The sequence below is a fragment of the Schistocerca nitens genome, chromosome 4, assembly GCF_023898315.1.
Source record: "Schistocerca nitens isolate TAMUIC-IGC-003100 chromosome 4, iqSchNite1.1, whole genome shotgun sequence".
Taxonomy (NCBI): Eukaryota; Metazoa; Arthropoda; class Insecta; order Orthoptera; family Acrididae; genus Schistocerca; species Schistocerca nitens.
In genome coordinates, this window is record NC_064617.1 from 320,180,326 (window position 1) to 320,199,874 (window position 19,549).

The 19,549-nt window shown below is 40.1% G+C and overlaps 1 protein-coding gene across 1 annotated transcript in view; it reads right to left on the reverse strand.

Annotated features, from left to right (window-relative positions):
* The window catches only part of LOC126252750 (sialin-like), an 82,011-nt gene that overhangs the window by 24,685 nt on the left and 37,777 nt on the right, over window positions 1-19,549 (reverse strand). The window contains exons 4-6 of the mRNA XM_049953656.1: window positions 14,169-14,253; window positions 8,625-8,839; window positions 2,566-2,718 (exon numbers count right to left, since the gene is read on the reverse strand). Of these exons, the coding sequence (XP_049809613.1) occupies window positions 2,566-2,718; window positions 8,625-8,839; window positions 14,169-14,253 (453 nt within the window). The remainder of the gene's footprint in view (window positions 1-2,565; window positions 2,719-8,624; window positions 8,840-14,168; window positions 14,254-19,549) is intronic.

Consider the following 19,549-nt stretch of genomic DNA (forward strand, 5'->3'; position numbering starts at 1 on the left):
GTCATCGAGTTGAACGGTGACTCGAAAGGTGCAGCCCGCCATGGACGCAGGATGATGGGAGCAGAATTATGCTATGGGAGACATTCTCCTGCATGGGACCTGTGGAAGTAATCGAAGACACGCTGACAGTTGCGAATCACCTACATCCCTTCATGCTTTATATCTACCCCGACAGCGATGTCATCTTTCAGGAGTATAATTGTCACGGAGCCAGAACAGTGCTAGAGTGGTTTGAGCAGTATTATAGTGAACTCACGTTGATGTTACGGTGACCAAATTCGCCTGATGTAAATGCTATGGAAGTCATCTGGGTCGCTAGCGGGCGCCATTACCGCTTTCTCAAATCAGCGGCCCGTTATTTACGCGAATTACATACCTCCACAAATCCACCAACAAAAAGTCGGATCCCTGATACGCAGAATATGCGGTGTTTTTCGTTTCAAAAAAGGACAAACAAGCTATTAAGCAGGTGGTCATAATGTTTTCGCTCGTCAATGTATTTTGGCGATATCTCTTTCAGAATCTGCAAACCCCATGTCGTGTTGTCTGCGACTCCTGTCAAACACTTTTGACTGTCTTCTCCATTGTGCGTCACCGTCCTTCTGTACAGGCGGGACCAGCTGAAGTTTCTTCTGCACACACAACTGTTTCGGAAGGCTCAGCGACAACGCCCTCTCTAGTAAGGTGATACAAACTGTGTCCAGCGCTGCCACATGCACACAAACCACGAAGGGTAGAATTTACGATACTGAGATCCGATTTGGACCCTTTGACTTCCAGCCGTTTGCACATGTAAGGTAATTGGTACCTTAAAGAGTTTTGGAATCTTTCGGAACCCCATTTGTGGTTGAATATATTCATTGAAGTATCTTTGAACAGTGTACATTGATTTATAAACTGACAACGTCTAAAAATGTCACTGTCAAGAAGAGATCTTTTTATTTCTTTTCTGTCATCATTCACTGTCCAATGACTGACCATAGTTTCGCTAGAGATGTAAGAAGAGAAACTAATGAATTCGATAAGGACAGAATGTTAACAAAAAAGAACCGGTCACCAGCAGCTGTAATATGAACCGATGTCAGGTGACAAAAGTCATGGGAAACCTCCTAATATCAAGTCGGACCTCCTTTTCCCGGAGTAGTGCAGCAGCTCGACGTGACTTGGATTCAAAAAGAAGCAGGAATTCCTCTGCAGAAATACTGAGCCATGTCGCGATTAGAGCCGTCTATAATTGCAAAACTGCTGCCGGTGCGGGATTTTGTGCACAAACTGAACTCCTGATTACGTCTCATAAGTTTTCGATGGGATTCACGTCGGGCTATCTGGGTGGCCAAACCATTCGCTCGAACTATTCGGAATGTTCTTCAAACCAGTCGCGAACAACTGTGGCCCTGTGACAATGCACACTGTCATCTATAAAATGCCATCGTTGTTTGGTATCACGAAGTCCATGAACGGCGGAAAATGGTCTCCAAGCAGCCGAACATAACCGTTTGCAGTGATCGGTTCAGTTGGACCAGACGACCCAGTCCATTCCATGTAAACACAGCGCACAGCATTATGAAACCACCATCGGCCTGCTCTGTGCCTTATTGACAACCTGGGTTCATGCCTTCGTTGGCTCTCCGCCGCACTCGAACTCCGCCATCAGCTCTTACCAACTGATATCCGGACTCATCTGACCAGGACACCGTTTTCCAGTCGTCAAGAGTCCAGGAGAGGTGCTGCAGGCGATTCTGTGCTGTTAGCGAAGGCACTCGCGTCGGTCATCTGCTGCCAGAGCCCATTAACGCCAAATTTCACTGCACTGTCCTAGTCCGCCCCCGGCAGCTGAGTGCCGCCGGCACGGTAGCTCAGCGTGTTCGGTCAGAGACCAGGCTGGTCTCTGTAATAACAAAAACTGAGTGAAAGGATCAACAACGAACTTCATTGGATGTTTTGTGACGTCCGCTACGACCAAATACACCGAACAGCAACGGAAAAAAAGGTGGTCAGCGCGACAGAATGTCAATCCTAAGGACCCAGGTTCGATTCCTGGCTGGGCCGGAGGTGTTGTGTTGTCCTAATCATTATCATTTCATCCCCATCGAATCGCAAGTCGCCGAAGTGGCGTCAAATCGAAAGACTTGTACCCGGCGAACGGTCTACCCGATAGGATTCCCTAGTCACACGACATTTACATTTTACCCCACTGTCCCAATGCATACGTTCACCCTAGGTCTCACATTGATTTCTACGGTTATTTCAAGCAGTGTGGCTTGTCTGTTAACACTGACAACTCTAAGCAAACACCATAGCTCTCGGTCGTTAAGTGAAGGCCATGGACCACAGCGTTGTCTGCGATGAGAGGCACTGCCTGAAATTTGGTATTCTCACCGCTCTCTTGACATTGTGGATTTCGGAATACGTAATTTCCGCAATCACTGCCTTTTTATACCTAGTGTCCTCACTACACATCTGTGTATGGCCATATCGCTACCCCACGACTATTGTCACCTCAGCGTATGTGTCACTGAGAGTGTGTTTACGCTAAGAACATTGGTAGAAGTTTCCTATACTTACACTTTCCACATCAAAGTGCAAGATGTCGGCGATATAGAGCGGCAGCGAAGAGAGAAACAGGTAGAAGGTACAGTCGTAAGTTACGAAGTACGCGACCAGCGCCCAGATAGCTGGCGTCGACAGCAAGCTTCTCCAGGGCACGGGCAGCTTTTGCTGCAACATCAGAAACATAGTGCACACGTTACTCCTCCTGACTATAATACATTGCTCAAGCACTACTGCACGAACAGCTTGCTAAACCAAACGAGCAGTGAAATGATAATCAAGAGAGAAATTATGACCCTGTCTCCTTGAACTGGTGCAAGGCAGTGATATTGTGGAATTAAGTGTCCAGTAATCACCTAATGATCATCATTATAAAGCAGTTAAAATCACATATGCAGCGCGAAAGGAATCAAACTATCACTTTGGTACGCAGGCAACAAATAAAACAGTATACTACTAAAAGGAAAAATGTGTTTTGATTAAAGTTTTCTTTTTTATTATTTGTGTACTGTACCACCAGCTTTGCCGATACAATGTTTTAGTTGTTGTTTAGTTAGATTCACCAGCTATACGGCCGGAGGTATAGCCTGTGGAACTTTGCATTCCTTGTCGATTTTTCACGGTGATAATTCTGTAAAATTGACGCTAAGTTGATGGCACTGAAGTCCAAAGACAGTCAACGATACTACTGAATGGAACAGGATCCCAAATTAGTACCAATGAGCGAAGCCAGAATCGTCTTACAAAATAAACACATTTTTAAATCATTTTCAGATACACTAAAACGCGATAACAGTTGCATTCTAGCAACGATGTTATGAAGGCTTCAGTGCCGAGACACGAACTGCCGACGCTACCAAAGGAGGGGAGTTTACTCCTCGTCACTGTGGTCTAGGGATAGTTTCATTAACTACTAGTCAAACCGACACGGGTAACGAGTTGGATCCCAGCACTGTTTAATTTTGAAGGAATCACCCTTGTTCTATCAATGGCCTTGTCAAAGACAGTGGATAAAAGAACAAAGGTTCATGGAACCTTCTAGACCTTGGGGTGGGAAACTGCCTTAACAGAACAACGGCATGAGGATGAAGAAGACAGTGGAAATCACTGCGATAAAGGTACTTCATGTGTATTCACTGGACATGTGGCGTGTAATTGATGATCTCTCCTTTGGTAAACGATTCTGGATTAGTACTCCATCCGAATTTCCTGGAGAGGACTGCAAATGGAGAGAAAAAGAATAAACAACCAACGAAAGAGTAACATACAACGAGACAGAGAGTGGAATGTTAGAAGTTTCGACGTGGAAGGGAAGTTACAAAATCTGCAAATGGAAATGCAAGGGTTCAACCTACATACAGTGTGGTCAATAAAGTGAAACGAAAAAATGGTCAGAATTTTTGGTCAGACGAATGTAGCATAATCTCAGCAGCAACAGAAAACGGTATAACATGAGTAGGATGCGTTATGAATAGGATGGTGGCGCAGAGAATGAGTTATTGTGAACATTTCAGTTTTAGGCTTATTCTCATCAGAATCGGCAGCAAATAACTGCCAATACCAATAGTTCGGATATACATGCCGACGCCACAAGCAGAAAATGAAGAGCTAGAGAAAACATATGAGGACACTGAACGGCTAATTCAGCGTATAAAGAGAGACAAAAATTTAATAATCATGAGCGACTGGCGTACTGTGGTAGGGAGAGGAATAGGAGACAGATATAGGAAAATATCGGCTCAGTAGTAATTTTACGGAATAGATTTTTCCTAAAACTGCTCAATAACCTAAGTAATAACCCAGTATTCGTGTTAGAATTGCCAAATCAACGCAAATTACTAGTGATGCATGAAAATGTGGACGTAGCTGAAACTAACGCCAGTTATCGCCAATATAATAAGTATTTTTCCATTTCATTTCTTTATAGTCAAATATATGTGTAATGTTTCTCTGAAAACTGTGACTGGCGGCTGACTGCGAGGGCCTGAGAACTGTAGGTGAGTCGCGAAACAGATCCTCGCTGAAAAGTAGAGTCCTGGGGCAGGTACACACTGAACGAACAAGTGGTGCCAGGGACGGGCCTCACGTTTCGGTAAGTGCCTTACAGAGTGCTGGAGGCGGCTTCCGGAAAGTTATAAAGTTCCATTTTCAGAAGCAGCGTAAAGAATGCTTTCCAAAAAGATAAAGATCTGTAGGTGGATGGGAAAACACGACACATTCAGGGTGATTAAGTAACTGTTGGACGCAAAGGACAGCAGTAGTAATCGATTATTGAATTTGATTGAATTTTTTAGGGGAGTTCGTTTCCGGATTGGTTCACAAAAAGTATTCTCGTAGTGGGGATGAAGACTCGCAGAATTTCTGCTTTCTGTCCCATTCTGAAAGGGAAATGTGAATCACTAGTTAATCACAGCCGATTATTTACGAGGAGGGAGATTGTTGCTATTGTCATAAATTTATCATTGGTTGGTACTTGGAAGGTCCACAGCGACTGGCTAACAAGAATCTGGTGCTGGCAGAACCAGCCTCATTTTGAGAAGGAGAGCAGCTATTCGTACAAATTTCATCCTGGATCTCTAGAGGGGAACTTCATCTTGGACTGTCAGAGGAAGAGACGCCATCGTGTTTTTCGAACCATGGTATGGATGAACTGCATGTCTATGCTTTGTGACAAGGAAACCGCAAAGTCCTTTGATTCGAGCTGGTCTTGTTTTTCTAAATGAATTCATGCAGTTAGCTAATAGAACACGGAGTTAGGCGAGGGATCTGGTGCTTATATGTACTTTTCTGGGTCTTTCCCTTACTCTGTTTACCAACTCCGCATTCATCGGGAGGGGGGGGGGGGTTATGTGAACATAGCTAATAATAACATTTCCTTTCCAATCGCACCCTCCTGTGCTAAGGGATTATCGTGTATATTTTTAATTCATTTTCTCATTACATCTGTCTGAGATGGTTTACTCATATTCCAAGTTTATTTGGTCCACCCCTGTTTAACTTCCTATGTTCATTAGTTTCCATTGCGAGACTTTTTTCTTAGTATTCCACATGATGTTACGGGGAGTGGACTTTTCTTTGTAATTTTCACTTAGTTGGAAAAGGCCAAAGGACATGGAAATATTCCAGCTGGATTACCTCACGGTCAGACAAACATTCTGAAATCAGATATCGTAAAGTATACTCAGACAAGATATAAACTCGGATCAAAATTTAAACATGATGAAGAGTAGCCTGAGGTTTAACAGAATCGTCCCAAAGAATCAGTGCGAAAAGAGGTACTGAACTACTGAAGAATGAAGATATGCGTCTGAGGTTCCTTAAGGTGGTCGATACTGGGATAATGAAACAACAATACGCAGTTGAAGAAGAATGGGCATAATTAAACAGGACAGTCACAGAAGTTGAACAAACAACAGTAGATATGAGGCAGGGAACTGGCAAGACACCTTGGCTAACCGAATAATTGCCGGCCTCTATGGCCGAGCGGTTCTAGGCGCTTCAGTCCGGAACCGCGCTGCTGCTATGGTCGCAGGTTCGAATCCTGCCTCGGGCATGGATGTGTGTGATGTCCTTAGGTTAGTTAGATTTAAGTAGTTCTAAGTCTAGGGAACTGATGACCTCAGATGTTAAGTCCCATAGTGCATAGTGTTTAGAGCCATTTGAACCAACAGAAGAATTTCAGTTGATCGATGAGAGACGGGGTACAAAAGTGTTCAGGAAAGACATAAACACAAGATATAACACACGTAGGAATTAAATCACTGAAGAGCCAAAGAAACTGGTACACTTGCCTAACATCGAGCAGGGCCCCCGTAAGCACGCAGAAGTGCCACAACATGACGTGCCGTGGACTCGACTAATGTCTGAAGTAGTGCTGGATCGAATTAACATCATGAAACCTGCAGGGCTGTCCGTAAATCCGTAAGAGTACCAGGGGGTTAAGATCTCTTCTGAACAGCACGTTGCAAGGCGTCCCACGTATGCTCAATAATGTTCATGTGTGGGGAGTTTGGTGGCCAGCGGAATTGTTTTAACTAAGAAGAGTGTTCCTGCAGCCACTCTGTAGCAATTCTGGACGTGTGGGGTGCCGCATTCTCCTGCTGGAATTCCCCTAGGACAATGGACATGAATGGACCCAAGTGATCAGATAGGATGTTTACGTACGTGTCACCTGTCAGAGCCGTATCTAAACCTATCAGGAGTCCCATATCAATCCAACTGCACACGCTCCACGCCATTACAGAGCCTCCACCGGCTTGATCAGTTCCCTGCTGACGTGCAGGGTCCATGGATTCATGAGGCTGTCTCCATATCCGTACACTCCCATCCGCTCGATACAATTTGAAATGAGACTCGTCAGAGCGGGCAACATGTCTCCAGTCATCAACAGTCCAATGTCCGGTTTGACGGGCCCAGGCGAGATGTAAAACTTTGTGTTGTGCAGTAATATAAGGTACACGAGTGGGCCTCCGGCTCCGAAGAATGAAATCAACGTTTTGCTCAATATCACCTTCCTGAATTAGAAGGTGATTTACAAGGATGGATCTAGGGCGAAAATTAGGATGTGCAATACACAACCTTGCAGAAAATTATCAAGACCCATATTCCCCACCTAAGCAGGCAACAATCTCAATTAGGGAAGCAGAAAAATATGGTAGATCTTACGCAAGGAGCAATATGGCGTTGTTGCCTGTTTCCCAAATCATGCTGAAGTACCTCAAATAACCAAACTGGAATAAAAGTGTGTCGCCCATAATTATAGACATTATCAAACAAGTCGCTACAAGTAGGCAAGCAAGACTAGTAGCAAATTTATTTTGCATTCTTGGAAACAGTGACATCTTTCATAGTGAAATAGTAGACATCTTAGCGAAGCGAGCACTGAACTTAGGCGAACTCTTAGACGATGGTCTTCCTTACCAAGCTTAATCAACGAAAAGAGAGAAACAACTGGCAGACCCAATCAGATTCGCCCAATATTTCAAAATGAATTCGTTATGGCCAGCTGTAACCTGAAGGAGCATTGTCTCCAAGGATTACCGAGTAGAATAGAAGCAAACGATTCATAACAATCATTTTGCGCATGCTCTTAAATTGTGTCAAATTTCCATCCCACCTGTTACGAATAGGACTGAAGGAATCTCCATTATGTGGTTTATGCAGTGAAGAAGGAGACGTGTACCATCTACGATTCTCGTACACCAGATGCAAGACACAGAAAAAATCTTTTAACCGAGCATTGGTTAAAGCAAAGGCTCCCCTTCCGACACCGGCTGTAGTGTTGCTGTCGATTCAAAAGTGTGAACTGTTATTAAATGTAATGTTCAGCCAGTTAAATATGTGTGACTCAAATATCTAGATATACTGTGTACATGATATTTTGTATGATGCTACAATATGTGTTTCTGTATTGTTAACGTATAATTACTTTGTAAGTAGTTTCTAGTGGTGTCAGGTATCAATCATTTATTCATACCCTAATTTCTTTTTATATACCAGTTAACGAAGTGCAGCGTAAAATAACCATTAGTAATGATAGAGTACTATGTAAATGTGATGAACAGCTGTTTGTCGATGGCCAAACGCCGATAAAGAAAGAAAGAAATGCTAGATCAAACATAGTCTTTAATTTGGGGAAGAAATTTTGAGAATGACGTTTGGAGCATAACATGGACTTGGGAAAACCGTGAACAATAAAAGCGTTTGAGTTGTAATGCTACAGGATGCTGAAAACTATGTGGACTGTTCAGAAATGGTAAGGTTGTCGGCAGCGTCACAGAGGCAAGGAATGTATAGAAAACATCGAGGAGAAGAAGGTACAGGATAATTGGACATGTGTTAAGTCATCAGGGAATAATTTTCGTTCTGATAGAAGCAGCCGTAAAGGCCAAACCTTGTAGGGGACGACCGAAATTGGAACATATCCATCAAATAATTGAGAATGTTTGGTGTAAGTGCTATCCTGAGATGAAGAGGTTGACACGGGAGAGGAAGTCAGGATGGGAGGCGTGCAACCACTCGGGCGGCTGATGAAATACAAAAAAAAAAAAAAAAAAAAAAAGAGGGAACTGTACCTTGGCACTCGATTGTATAGTGGCCTCGATGTATCGACGCTCATCCGGGTCGATGTTCTTGTGCTGTGCTGGCGAATCGGAAGCCAGCAGCCACCACGGCAGACACCATAGCAGTCCGACGCCGCCAAACACGTAGAAGGTCAGAGGCCATCGTAGCGACGTCGCGCATAGAGCGCCTGTTGCTGCCATTGATAACACCGTACCGACGTATTGCCCTGCAGGAAGATCAAGTAAACCTAGCATGCTTTTAATTACAATCTCGTGCAGGAGAAAATCGAGCATTCATGTATCGCTATTATGCTCACAGAGTGTACTGCAATGTATACACTCGATTCTAGTGGCCAATATGTCATATTCCAAACATCCTTTTTTCTTCGGTATTCTATGAAACGCGTCTGACATGACTGCAATTACGAAAAGTCTTTCATAGAGTTTTTTTGTAGAATTAGTCTCCCATGAACCACGAATCTCGTAGAGGTAGGGTGACTTTGGTGCCTCAACGATACAGGTACGTGTACGGAGGTGTAACTACAACGGAGGATTATCTATGGAGGGGCTGGACTAACATATCATTCCTGAAGAGGGCAAGTAACCTTTTCAGTAGCTATAGAGGCAAAGGTCTGGATGGTTGACTGAGATGGCCTTCTAACACCAGTTACGCCTTGATACGCTGTAGCAAATGGGTGAAAGCAAGGGGAAACTACAGCTGTCATTTTTCCCGAGGGCATAAAGTTCTACTAAAGTTAAATGATTGTGGAATCCTCTTGGGTAAAATGTACCGGAGGTAAAATAACCCCCATTTGAATCTCTGAGCTTGGACTACTGAGGAGGATGTCATCAGGAACAACATAACTGGCACTCTATGGGTCAGAGTGTGGAATGTCAGATCCCTTAATCACTTAGGTAGGCTACAGAATTTGAAAAGAGAAATGGATAGGCTGAATTTGGATATAGTGAAAATTAGGGAGGTTCGATGGCAGGATGAGCAGAACTTCTGGTAGGTTGAGTACATGGTTATAAATACAAAGCCAGATCAGGTTAATGCAGTAGTAGGTTTTACAGTAATAAAGAAAATAGGAAAGCGGGTAAACTACTAAGAACAGCATAATGAATGCATTTTCCTAGCCAAGATAGACACGAAGTCAACTCCTACCACAGAGGATGAAGAGACTGAAAGAACATACGAAGAGATCGAAGTAATTATTTAGATAGTTAAGGGAGAGGGATACTGAACTGTGTTGGGGGGCTGGAATTCATTAACAAGAAAAGGAAGAGAAAGAAAAATATTATGAGAACATGGACTGGAAGAAAGTGATGAAAGAGGACGCCACCTGGGATAATTTTGCACAGCGCATAATTTAATCTTCGTCAGTGCTTGATGTAGAAATAGTGAGAGGACGTTGTGTACGTGGAAAAGACGTGGACGAACAAGAAAGTTTCCAGTAGATCGCATAATGGTAAGATAGAGATTTCGAGACCAGATTTTAAACTGCAGAACTTTTGCAAAGGTATATGAGGACACCCCTAACAATTTATTTTGTATTATCTGCAGATTAAAACTGAAAGTATTGCGGGATGGTAGAAAATTAAGGAAATGAGGCTTAGATGAGTTAAAAGAACCAGAGGTTGCTGAGCGTTTCAAAGGGATAATTAGGCACCGACTGACTGAATGAGGGGTAAGGAATACAATGGAAGACAAATAAGTAATAAGAGATACAATAGAAAACAAGTAGGTGGCTTTGAGAGGTGAGCTCAAGGCAGCAGAGGTTCAAACAGGCAAAAATACAGAGACCAAAGGAAATACTAGGTTAACGCGACGAATTATGGGATCTAAATGACTAAAGGATAAAGTATAAAAGTACAGCAAATGAAGCAATCAAAATGGAATACAGACGTCCAAAAACTGAGACTGGCGGGAAGCGCAAAATCGAAAAACCGTAATTGCTAGACTAGATATGGAAGAATGGTAGAAGCATCCATCACTAGAGGAAAGATAGATGCCACCAGCAGGAAAATTAAAGGGACATTCGGAGAAAAAAAGACGCAGCTGGATGAGTATCAGAGGGTGAGATGACAAGGCAGTGTTAAGCAAAGAAGGGAAAGCTGATAGGTGGAAGGAATATATTGAACGGCTATATGGAAAATAAAGGCGACATCATAGAAAGGAAAGAGGAAGTAAATGAAGATGAGTTGGGAGATAAGATACTTTGAGAAGAATTTGACCGAGCACTGACAGTCACGTCCAAATAAGACCCTTGGATTAGACAGTACTCCTCAGAATTAATGAGATTCTTGGGAGAGCTAGCCTTGAGAAAACTGTTCCACCCGATGTGCAAGAATATGACACACGCAAAATTCCCACAGACTTCAACAAGAAAGTAGTAATTCCAGTACTATAAAAGGTAGGAACTTACAGGTATGAATATTACAGAACTATCAATATAATAAGGTATGGCTGCAAAATATTACAGAAGAATGAAAAAAAGTGGTTGAAGTCGACCTTGGGTATGATCAGTTTGCATTCCGGGGAAACGTAGGAACACGAGAGGCATATACGGACCCTACGTCTGCGATAGAAAACACGTTAAAGAAAGGCAAACCTATGTTTATAGCACTTGTAGATTTAGAGAAAGCTTTTGACACTATTGACACGAATACTCTCATTGGAGCTCTGATGGCAACAGGAATGAAATATAAGGAGCTGAAAGTTATTTACAACTTGTATAGAAAGCAGACTGCATTTGTATGAGTCCAAGGGCACGAAAGGCAGCGCTTGTTTTATAATCAAGCAGCTTTACATTAGTCCAATGTTTAGCTGAAGTGCGTAATAAATTTTCTAATTAGCCATTCATTTTAATTTCTTTTATTTATTTCGTGTCTTAATATAAGTGTATTGTGATGCAATGAGTTGTACGAATTTGTTATTTTCCTTTGAATGTAATTGTATGTAACTTTTGTGTACTCTGACGCTTTGGTCCAGTAGGGAAAATTTACTCTGTTATAAATTTTATTAATGCGGTGGTAACAACTGAAATGAAGTAGTCGAAGTCTGCACTCAGAAGTGTTAAGGTGTACGTTAGTCCTGTGTCGAGATTACACTGTATTAGCATAAAAATCTGCCATATTTCCTAAGAAGAAGTGTTTTGCATGGCGAATTGAATGGTTGGAGTAATGTGAAGAAGAGAACGCTAAGTTTTGAAACATAGAGAGCCTTGGTCGAGACTCAGAAGCGAATGGTCAGACGGACTTAGTTACAGAATTAACTGGTGATAATTTTTGTGTCCAGGAAGATTACACAGCCTTCGTTGAGATGGAAATAGCGGAAGCAGTAGTAACGTACGCAAGCGAGTAGAACGTAGAACTTTCAAGAAAAAGATTGCTACAACGTTGTTACATTAGCCCATCAAAATCTTCGAGAAGAATTCTGGTAGTGACAATCGAAGCAGAAGGGGTATAGCCAGATGGGAAGGTTTAGAAGAGAGAAGAAAGGCAAGAACCAAGATTTACGAGACTGGAGCTTTTTCAAGATTCATCACGGTAGGCAATGGGATGCCAAAGCTAACAATACACAGAGAGTCGTAGAACTAGCAGCAGTTTCCTCAAGAGAAAGCAGTATACCGAAGTTTTCCATATTATTTTGGATAGAGGAGAGACTCTGAATTTCGCCCGATCTGTGGACTGTGTTATGAGAAGTGACCGTTAACAATCTGTGTATGTACTGAAGTGTAGGAAAAAGAAGGCGTTGATCAAGAACAATGAACGTTACTGAAGTAACTTGATTGGTGGGGGAAAGAATTCAGTCTGACCAAATAAGGATAAGGATACACCAGTGACGAATTTTTCAGAATGCGAGAGGAGAGGGGTAGGGAGGGGGGGTGGCGAAGACTTCTGCTGCTACATTTGATGTGAGGCATTTATGTTGCAAGGTCGCCCAAAATTCAGGTAGTGAGTGCAAGAAAACGATAATACGGTCACCGCTAAAAGACTCCTGAGGTCCACTAAGCTGTATTTAGCCTTCCGACAAACATTGGCCACTCTAACGTATGGTGTTGCCCATGTACACAGTATGAAAGCCACAAATCACTCAGTACCAGAACATTGACTATGAACTTCCTAACAATGAATTTGTCTAACATAGCCAAGTAAAGGTCTCTCTATCAACGCTCCATTTGTCTCAAAATTATAACTAAGACCTAGGAAAGACACCCCGAGATAACTATTAATAGATTATACATAATTGTGTTTCTAGTCTTAGAATTTGTGTGTGGTGTAAAATGTCAACTGTTTGGGTGCAAACACTTCATGGAAGGAGAAATTCATTCATCTACTAAAATTATATGGTTATTTTCAATGATTGTAAATTTAGTAATGTATTACATTTATGAATCACAAAAATTGTATTTAACGTAAATTAGCTTCTCAACATGGGCTGTATGACAAATCCATCACCATATAAATAAGCTTCCCAAAACAGACGTTAAAAACTGTATCACTATAAAAGTATAGTAAGATAGCATTAAGCCAACTAAAGCATCACATCAACTTGGGGCAAACATTAACTGGTCCTTCCTAATCGTGTGTCAGAAAGCAGCGCAGATGTACACAAATGTTCTAAACACTTGTTACTTATTGTGGCGCCGTGAAAAATGTGGTGTAAATCGAAACCGCAACTATGAACTGTCATCTTTGCTAAAAACTCGCCTACAATGCGATATCTGGATGGTGTAACAAGAATTTGAAAAAGTGTTTCATATAACCACAGCCTTACGAGCCTAAACGTTCTTTTGAAGAATATCATCTCCACCAGGCAGTTATTTCAAAATGGTACTTTTTTAAGCACTACTAGCTGGTTTCGTGCATTCCCCATTCTCAAATGCGTAAGAATTAAAAATCAGATCTCACAAGTCATGAACAGTTACGCATAGCATGATCGTCAATGTATGTACACGATCTCGGAACATATTTCAACAAACCATACTTACACCAGCTGTTTGCAGTTCCGCCGTATGTCTACAATCAAATACAATTAATGCCATCTATACATACGCTTCTGTGGTTTTTCGAGGCGTAACTCTTACGTTATCTGTTTGTTTTGACCAAGGGCTAAGGGCAAAGGAAACTGAAAATTTCATGCTATTTGACTAACTGCCGTGAGTTCTATATACATAAAAAATACTAAGGAAGTCTAAGTTACTATGCAAAGTTTATTTCTCCACTGCAAAGGAAAACCCTCTCCTTAAAAGTGGAGGCTGTAAGTATATAAGCTTAATGCAGATCTAATTAATTTATGGTTCTGACAAGCAAATGTAATACACAATTGCAGCGACTACACGAAAACGTTGTCTGTAAAATAATGACCGGAAGAAAAACTGAGCAAATTTAGTGCGTAGCGCTATAATGTTTAATCAGTATCATTAAAGTAACAATAGGACAACGAGTTCAGTATAATTATCGGTGCTACCGACAGTGTTGTCATTACGGAACAGAAGAGTCGATACCATTTAGAGCAACTAAGTCACAAGGCTTACAAATTTCGCAGCTTACCTAGAAAAATTATAGAGAACTTGCTTCTTTCGTGGTCTGGCGCCCACCTGCAGATAAGAGTTTGTATGGTTGGTATTATTCCACCCTAGAACAGAGAGAAACTATTAACTTCACTTGTAAGTCATAATTCTAATTCTAGATTATACGTCACTGATTCCCAGCTGTAACTGAACTCTCTGTTGCTTTATGTAAGGTCGCTTACGGAACATCACTTCTGAAACTTACTGTGCACACCAATGCATGTACTTCAAATTACAATTTAGAGAAAAAATAAAACAAATTGTAGCTTACAGAAGTAACTAAAAATTACGGCGTCGCATTTGGACGGGAATTAGGTTTTGCTGAAGGTGTGCAGTTGTGGACTTTTAATCAGTATTTTTTTGTTGAGCCACAATTTACAGTACCAGAGCAGACATGAATAAAGCAAACACTTGCGCTTAACTTCTTGCAGTAATTTACTTCAGTTAACTAATAACATAACTAAAAACCAAACAATTATTCGCTCCATGGGAATTAAATAATCTGATCTCCACAGTGGGCAACAACAATATACAACAAAACCTTATCATAACATGCAGGTACACATTCTACAAACACCTGTAAAAATTCATCACTTCTGCACACAACTGGCTTTACAAGAGGACGCCAAAACAAAACTGCAACAAGTGGTACTTCTATGGAGCTTCTGGAACATTTTCACTGACATTGACCGTGAAGACATCAAGTCATCAACATGGAGGATTTCCGAAAATTTAAAATTCCAAGAGGTCAGATGCCGGAAAATATAAAAATCAAAGATGGTGGATGGCGAGAAACTTAAAAATCAGAGATACTGCTGACAGGAAATTTAGAAATGTGTTAGATGATGAATGGTAAGAAATTTATAAAACAAAGGTAGTGTGGAAAATTTTTTTATTGAAATGAAATAGCAAATGGCACCACAGAATATTTTTGCCAAAATCTTCCATTTTCAAAACTACCTTAATTCTTTATTTTTGCCTCATTTTTAAAAGTATCCAATTATACTAATTCCACAAGCTTCTCCAAATGGCATGTTCAAAAGTACTAGATTATTTATCAAAGAAGTTTCGTAAATACTAAGACATTGTATTCCACCTGTGTATTTCAGCTTTCTCTGTTCTCATACTCCAATGTACTATCTCATCATCAGTAAAGATCATGTCTCCCCTTCAATGCTCCACTAATATTTATGTTAAATACTTTACCACCTCATCAGCAGTAGATTACACCGCTCTGTTTAGATTCAATATTGTTGGTCTAATCATCTGCAAATTTCATCTCTGTAATATTTTACAGAGGGAATGAGAAGGACGAAACTTAGACAAGAAAAATACTCTAGACATAAAATTTATTGTAAAAAAAGATGACACTAAGGTTGAGTGTGCAAATTAACATACACTGTAGCTATGACATGGAAGAATCAGAGTTGAAATAGTATAATTATTTTACTTTCATATTTTTACATTTTTCACACACATCTTTACATACAACATTCAGCTGAGCCTATTGCACACACTTTAACTATGACACGTCATATTCAGAGTTTAAATTGTTGAATCCTTTACATTTTTTCACACATTCACTTTCTGTGAAATTACAATGGGTTTTTCTGGCTTACTTATATTTGTAAATATTTTAAGTTACATAAATTTTCGATTTATCAAAAAGTATACATCATACTGGAACTCAAGGTAACAAGAACATATTCTCCTGGCAATTGCGATTTCAGTCAACATGTAGTAGATCAGAAAGAAATTCATGTCAGTTACAAAGACGAAATATAGGTAAAACTTACAAAAATAATTTGCAATAAATCTGCAATTTACATTTTTCATACACAATAAAATCTATCATTATCATATCATTTTTCATGTGATTGTCTGACCTCAAGCAAATGCATTCACTTAATCAGATGTATGAAATTCTTACCATCTTTTGGCAAAATTGTGAATTTATAGTGTGTTATGGTCGAAACTGAGTGTAACTTCGAATTATATACTGCACAATGGATGCTCCATTATCATTTAACATACATCCCTCACAGTCATCAGTGCTAAGGTCTTTTGATAAAGAGTGTTTCACACTTTCACTCTACACATTGTATGTTGTGTGTAAGTACTGAGAATGTTCATCTTTACTCTCAGTCCTATGAAGTCAGCAATAATCTGTTCTGTCAATCCATCTTTCAATAAACTCATTTTCATTTTATTGACACATGGAATGCTATAAACGTTATATCAGAATAAGCCAAAGTGCCAAACAACCTATGCACATCACTTTTAATACAGTCGTAAGTATTTGAAACCGTTACATACTATATAAGGCTATAACCACCTGTGTAACACATTTTTACATTTTTTGGCTCAAGGTTTTTCAGAATATAACCAGGACGATACGCTACATGTAGCGTCTTGGAAATATCTAAAATAGCCATTCCTAGAGCTACAGCTTTATCACAAACAGTGTTAAGCCCACTTAATTCAATTTTTATTAAAAACAAATCTCCACTTGAATTCGGCTTTGCAGTCAGAGTAGTAACTCTACATCTACCATCCCAGCTCATTACTAGCTTCAGACCACACATTTTTCTCGCGTTTTGCATAGTTCTGCCAAAAATACAATTATTTATGAGCCTGAAGAATTTTTTCGAAACCGTTCTTTGCGTTATGCATTTCTCAGCACTAATACCGACATACATTTTCATCCAGGCAGCACGACAGAATTACAATAACTGGTAAATTTAGCTTGGAATAATATTACTTTTCAGTCACTGCTTTGAATTCTATATTGAATCACATAATTTTTCTTATCGTTTAATATAGAAATGAGCTTCTTGGGAACGCCTGCTTGTTGAAGCTACGTGATGATAAAATTTTCTCTGTACATAATAGATCAGAATCAAGTTCATGTAAACTTTCTGTATATTCAACATTCTCTTGTAAAAATGTAGCCCATATCTGAATCATCAGATATGTTCACAACATTAAAACCGTCAATAGACATCAGTGCAAATTCAGGGATTGGTGGGTATAACTGTATGGGTAAGCTATACAAACTGTTACATTGAGGTGTACAATATAAAACATATCTATACTTTCATTATAGTAAGCTATGAACCTATTGTGTTCAGCTGTATGTCGAAGTTCTAAGTGTGCAGTGAGAGTGAGCAATACCATCTCTGATACCACACTCAACAGATTGCAATTACACAGTGTCAACAATACACTGAGGTGACAAAAGTCATTTGATAATACCCAGTAACTTGTTTCAGTTTCACTGTAACATGGAGGGGAAAATGTTACAGTTTTGGTGTAAGATGGTTGGTAAATTTGTTTCAGCTTTGTTGTAACATGGAAAAATTTGTTAGTTTCACTGTAACATGCGATATTTGTCACAGTTTTGCTGTGACATGTAGGACAATCTGTTACTGATTTGCTGTAAAATGTGTGGATATTTATTATAGTTTTGCTGTAACATGGGTCTGTTTGTTACATTTTTGCTGTACCATGGAGAAAATTTGTTACAATTTTGCTGTAATATGTTGACACTTGGTTACATTTTTGCTGTAACATGTTAACAATTTGTTACAATTCTGCTGTAAAATATGTTGCTTGTCACAATTTTTGCTATAAAAGGATAATTTGTTACAATTTTGACGTGACACAGTGATGCATAGATGAATTTGTTAAAATTTTGCGATATAACGGTGACATATGGAAGTGAAGTGACTTGTGGTTGCACTCTGTGACAAATGGCTCTGAGCACTATGGGAGCACTCTGTGACAGCATAAGTTAATATAATCAGCAGATGACAGGCCTTTACTACCACAAGTTAAAATCTCAGCATTATGCCTCTTGGTTTTAGAAGGCTGCTGAAGCTTCCCTCGCCATTGCAAGTACTATGGAAATGTGTGGATGAAGCCGGAATAACTGATCGATTCTATAAGATTTTTTCCGTGTTTGTATATTGACTAAATGCTTATGCTAGGCCGGCCGCGGTGGTCTAGCGGTTCTAGGCGCTCAGTCCGGACCCGCGCGACTGCTACGGTCGCAGGTTCGAATCCTGCCTCGGGCATGGATGTGTGTGATGTCCTTAGGTTAGTTAGGTTTAAGTAGTTCTAAGTTCTAGGGGACTGATGACCACAGAAGTTAAGTCCCATAGTGCTCAGAGCCATTTGAACCATTTGCTTATGCTTGTTCATAGAACTGGCAGTAGAAATCTATACGCTTGAGGTCGAGTGAGGGCGCATAAAGCAAAGAGCAAGGGATGTAAAACAATCTTCTGTGAAGGATTTCAGTACTGGTGATTACAGGCTATGTGAATTTGGAAGTTAAAGCAACTGTGCAGAATGTAATTCAATCAAAGCAGTGTGTAGTTCCTACAGCTAAACAGCACAAGTTACCTTTACCTGCACAAGATGATAAATGGTTTATACTTCTGGATAAGGTGAATATATTAGCCATCTGAAAAATGATGGTGACTGGTTTTATTGTGAGGCTGAGTGAATCCCATTCCAGACAGCCCTACCTCAGATCAATCTGAGGATGCATCAGGAATCGAATCCAGATCCTTCCACACCAAAAGCAGGGCCACTAACCGTTTTTGGTGGTCGATTTTATTGTGAATATGTGAAAATGAAACTGAAACGCGATGATGACTAATTTTATTATGCATGTGTGGCAAAATGTAAAAACATTAGATGTGATTATATTTTACATGTGTGGAAAATGCAAAAATATTGAATATAGGAACTTTGTACAGTTTAAGCTCCGAATATGCCGCATTCTTGCTACTGAGTAAGCAATAAGCTGTCCTGAATGGTGTATGTAAAAGCACACAGACAACCAAGCGTGCATCTAACTGTCTTCAGAATGTAATCTTCTTTGCCTCTAGAATACTTTTGTATTGTGTATGTGAGAAAAATGTGAAACATTTAATGTTAAAAACATTCAACATTTTAAAGTTTGAATACTTCTTGTCATCGCCAGATTGTAAGTAAATGCGTCCATCTAGTTTTCTGTGGAATGCTAACCTTTTAATATCAAATTTTACATCAAGAGTATTATTATCTGAGCTTTTCTCCTTCCCATAAACTCTGTAATACATTACAAAGAAGCAGACTAAGTTTACTGATGAGTTGGTACATTATTTGGCACATGTGAAATGTATGTATGTGTGTGTGTGTGTGTGTGTGTGTGTGTGTGTGTGTGTGTACTTATGTAATTTACGACAAACAATCGAATACTTCTGAACATAGTGCCCAGTTCAGGTGAAAACAAGAAAAAGCTTTTGGAAACATTGTAATACTCGTATAATTGGATACTTTTTAATATGTGCAAAAATTGAAAACGAAAATATT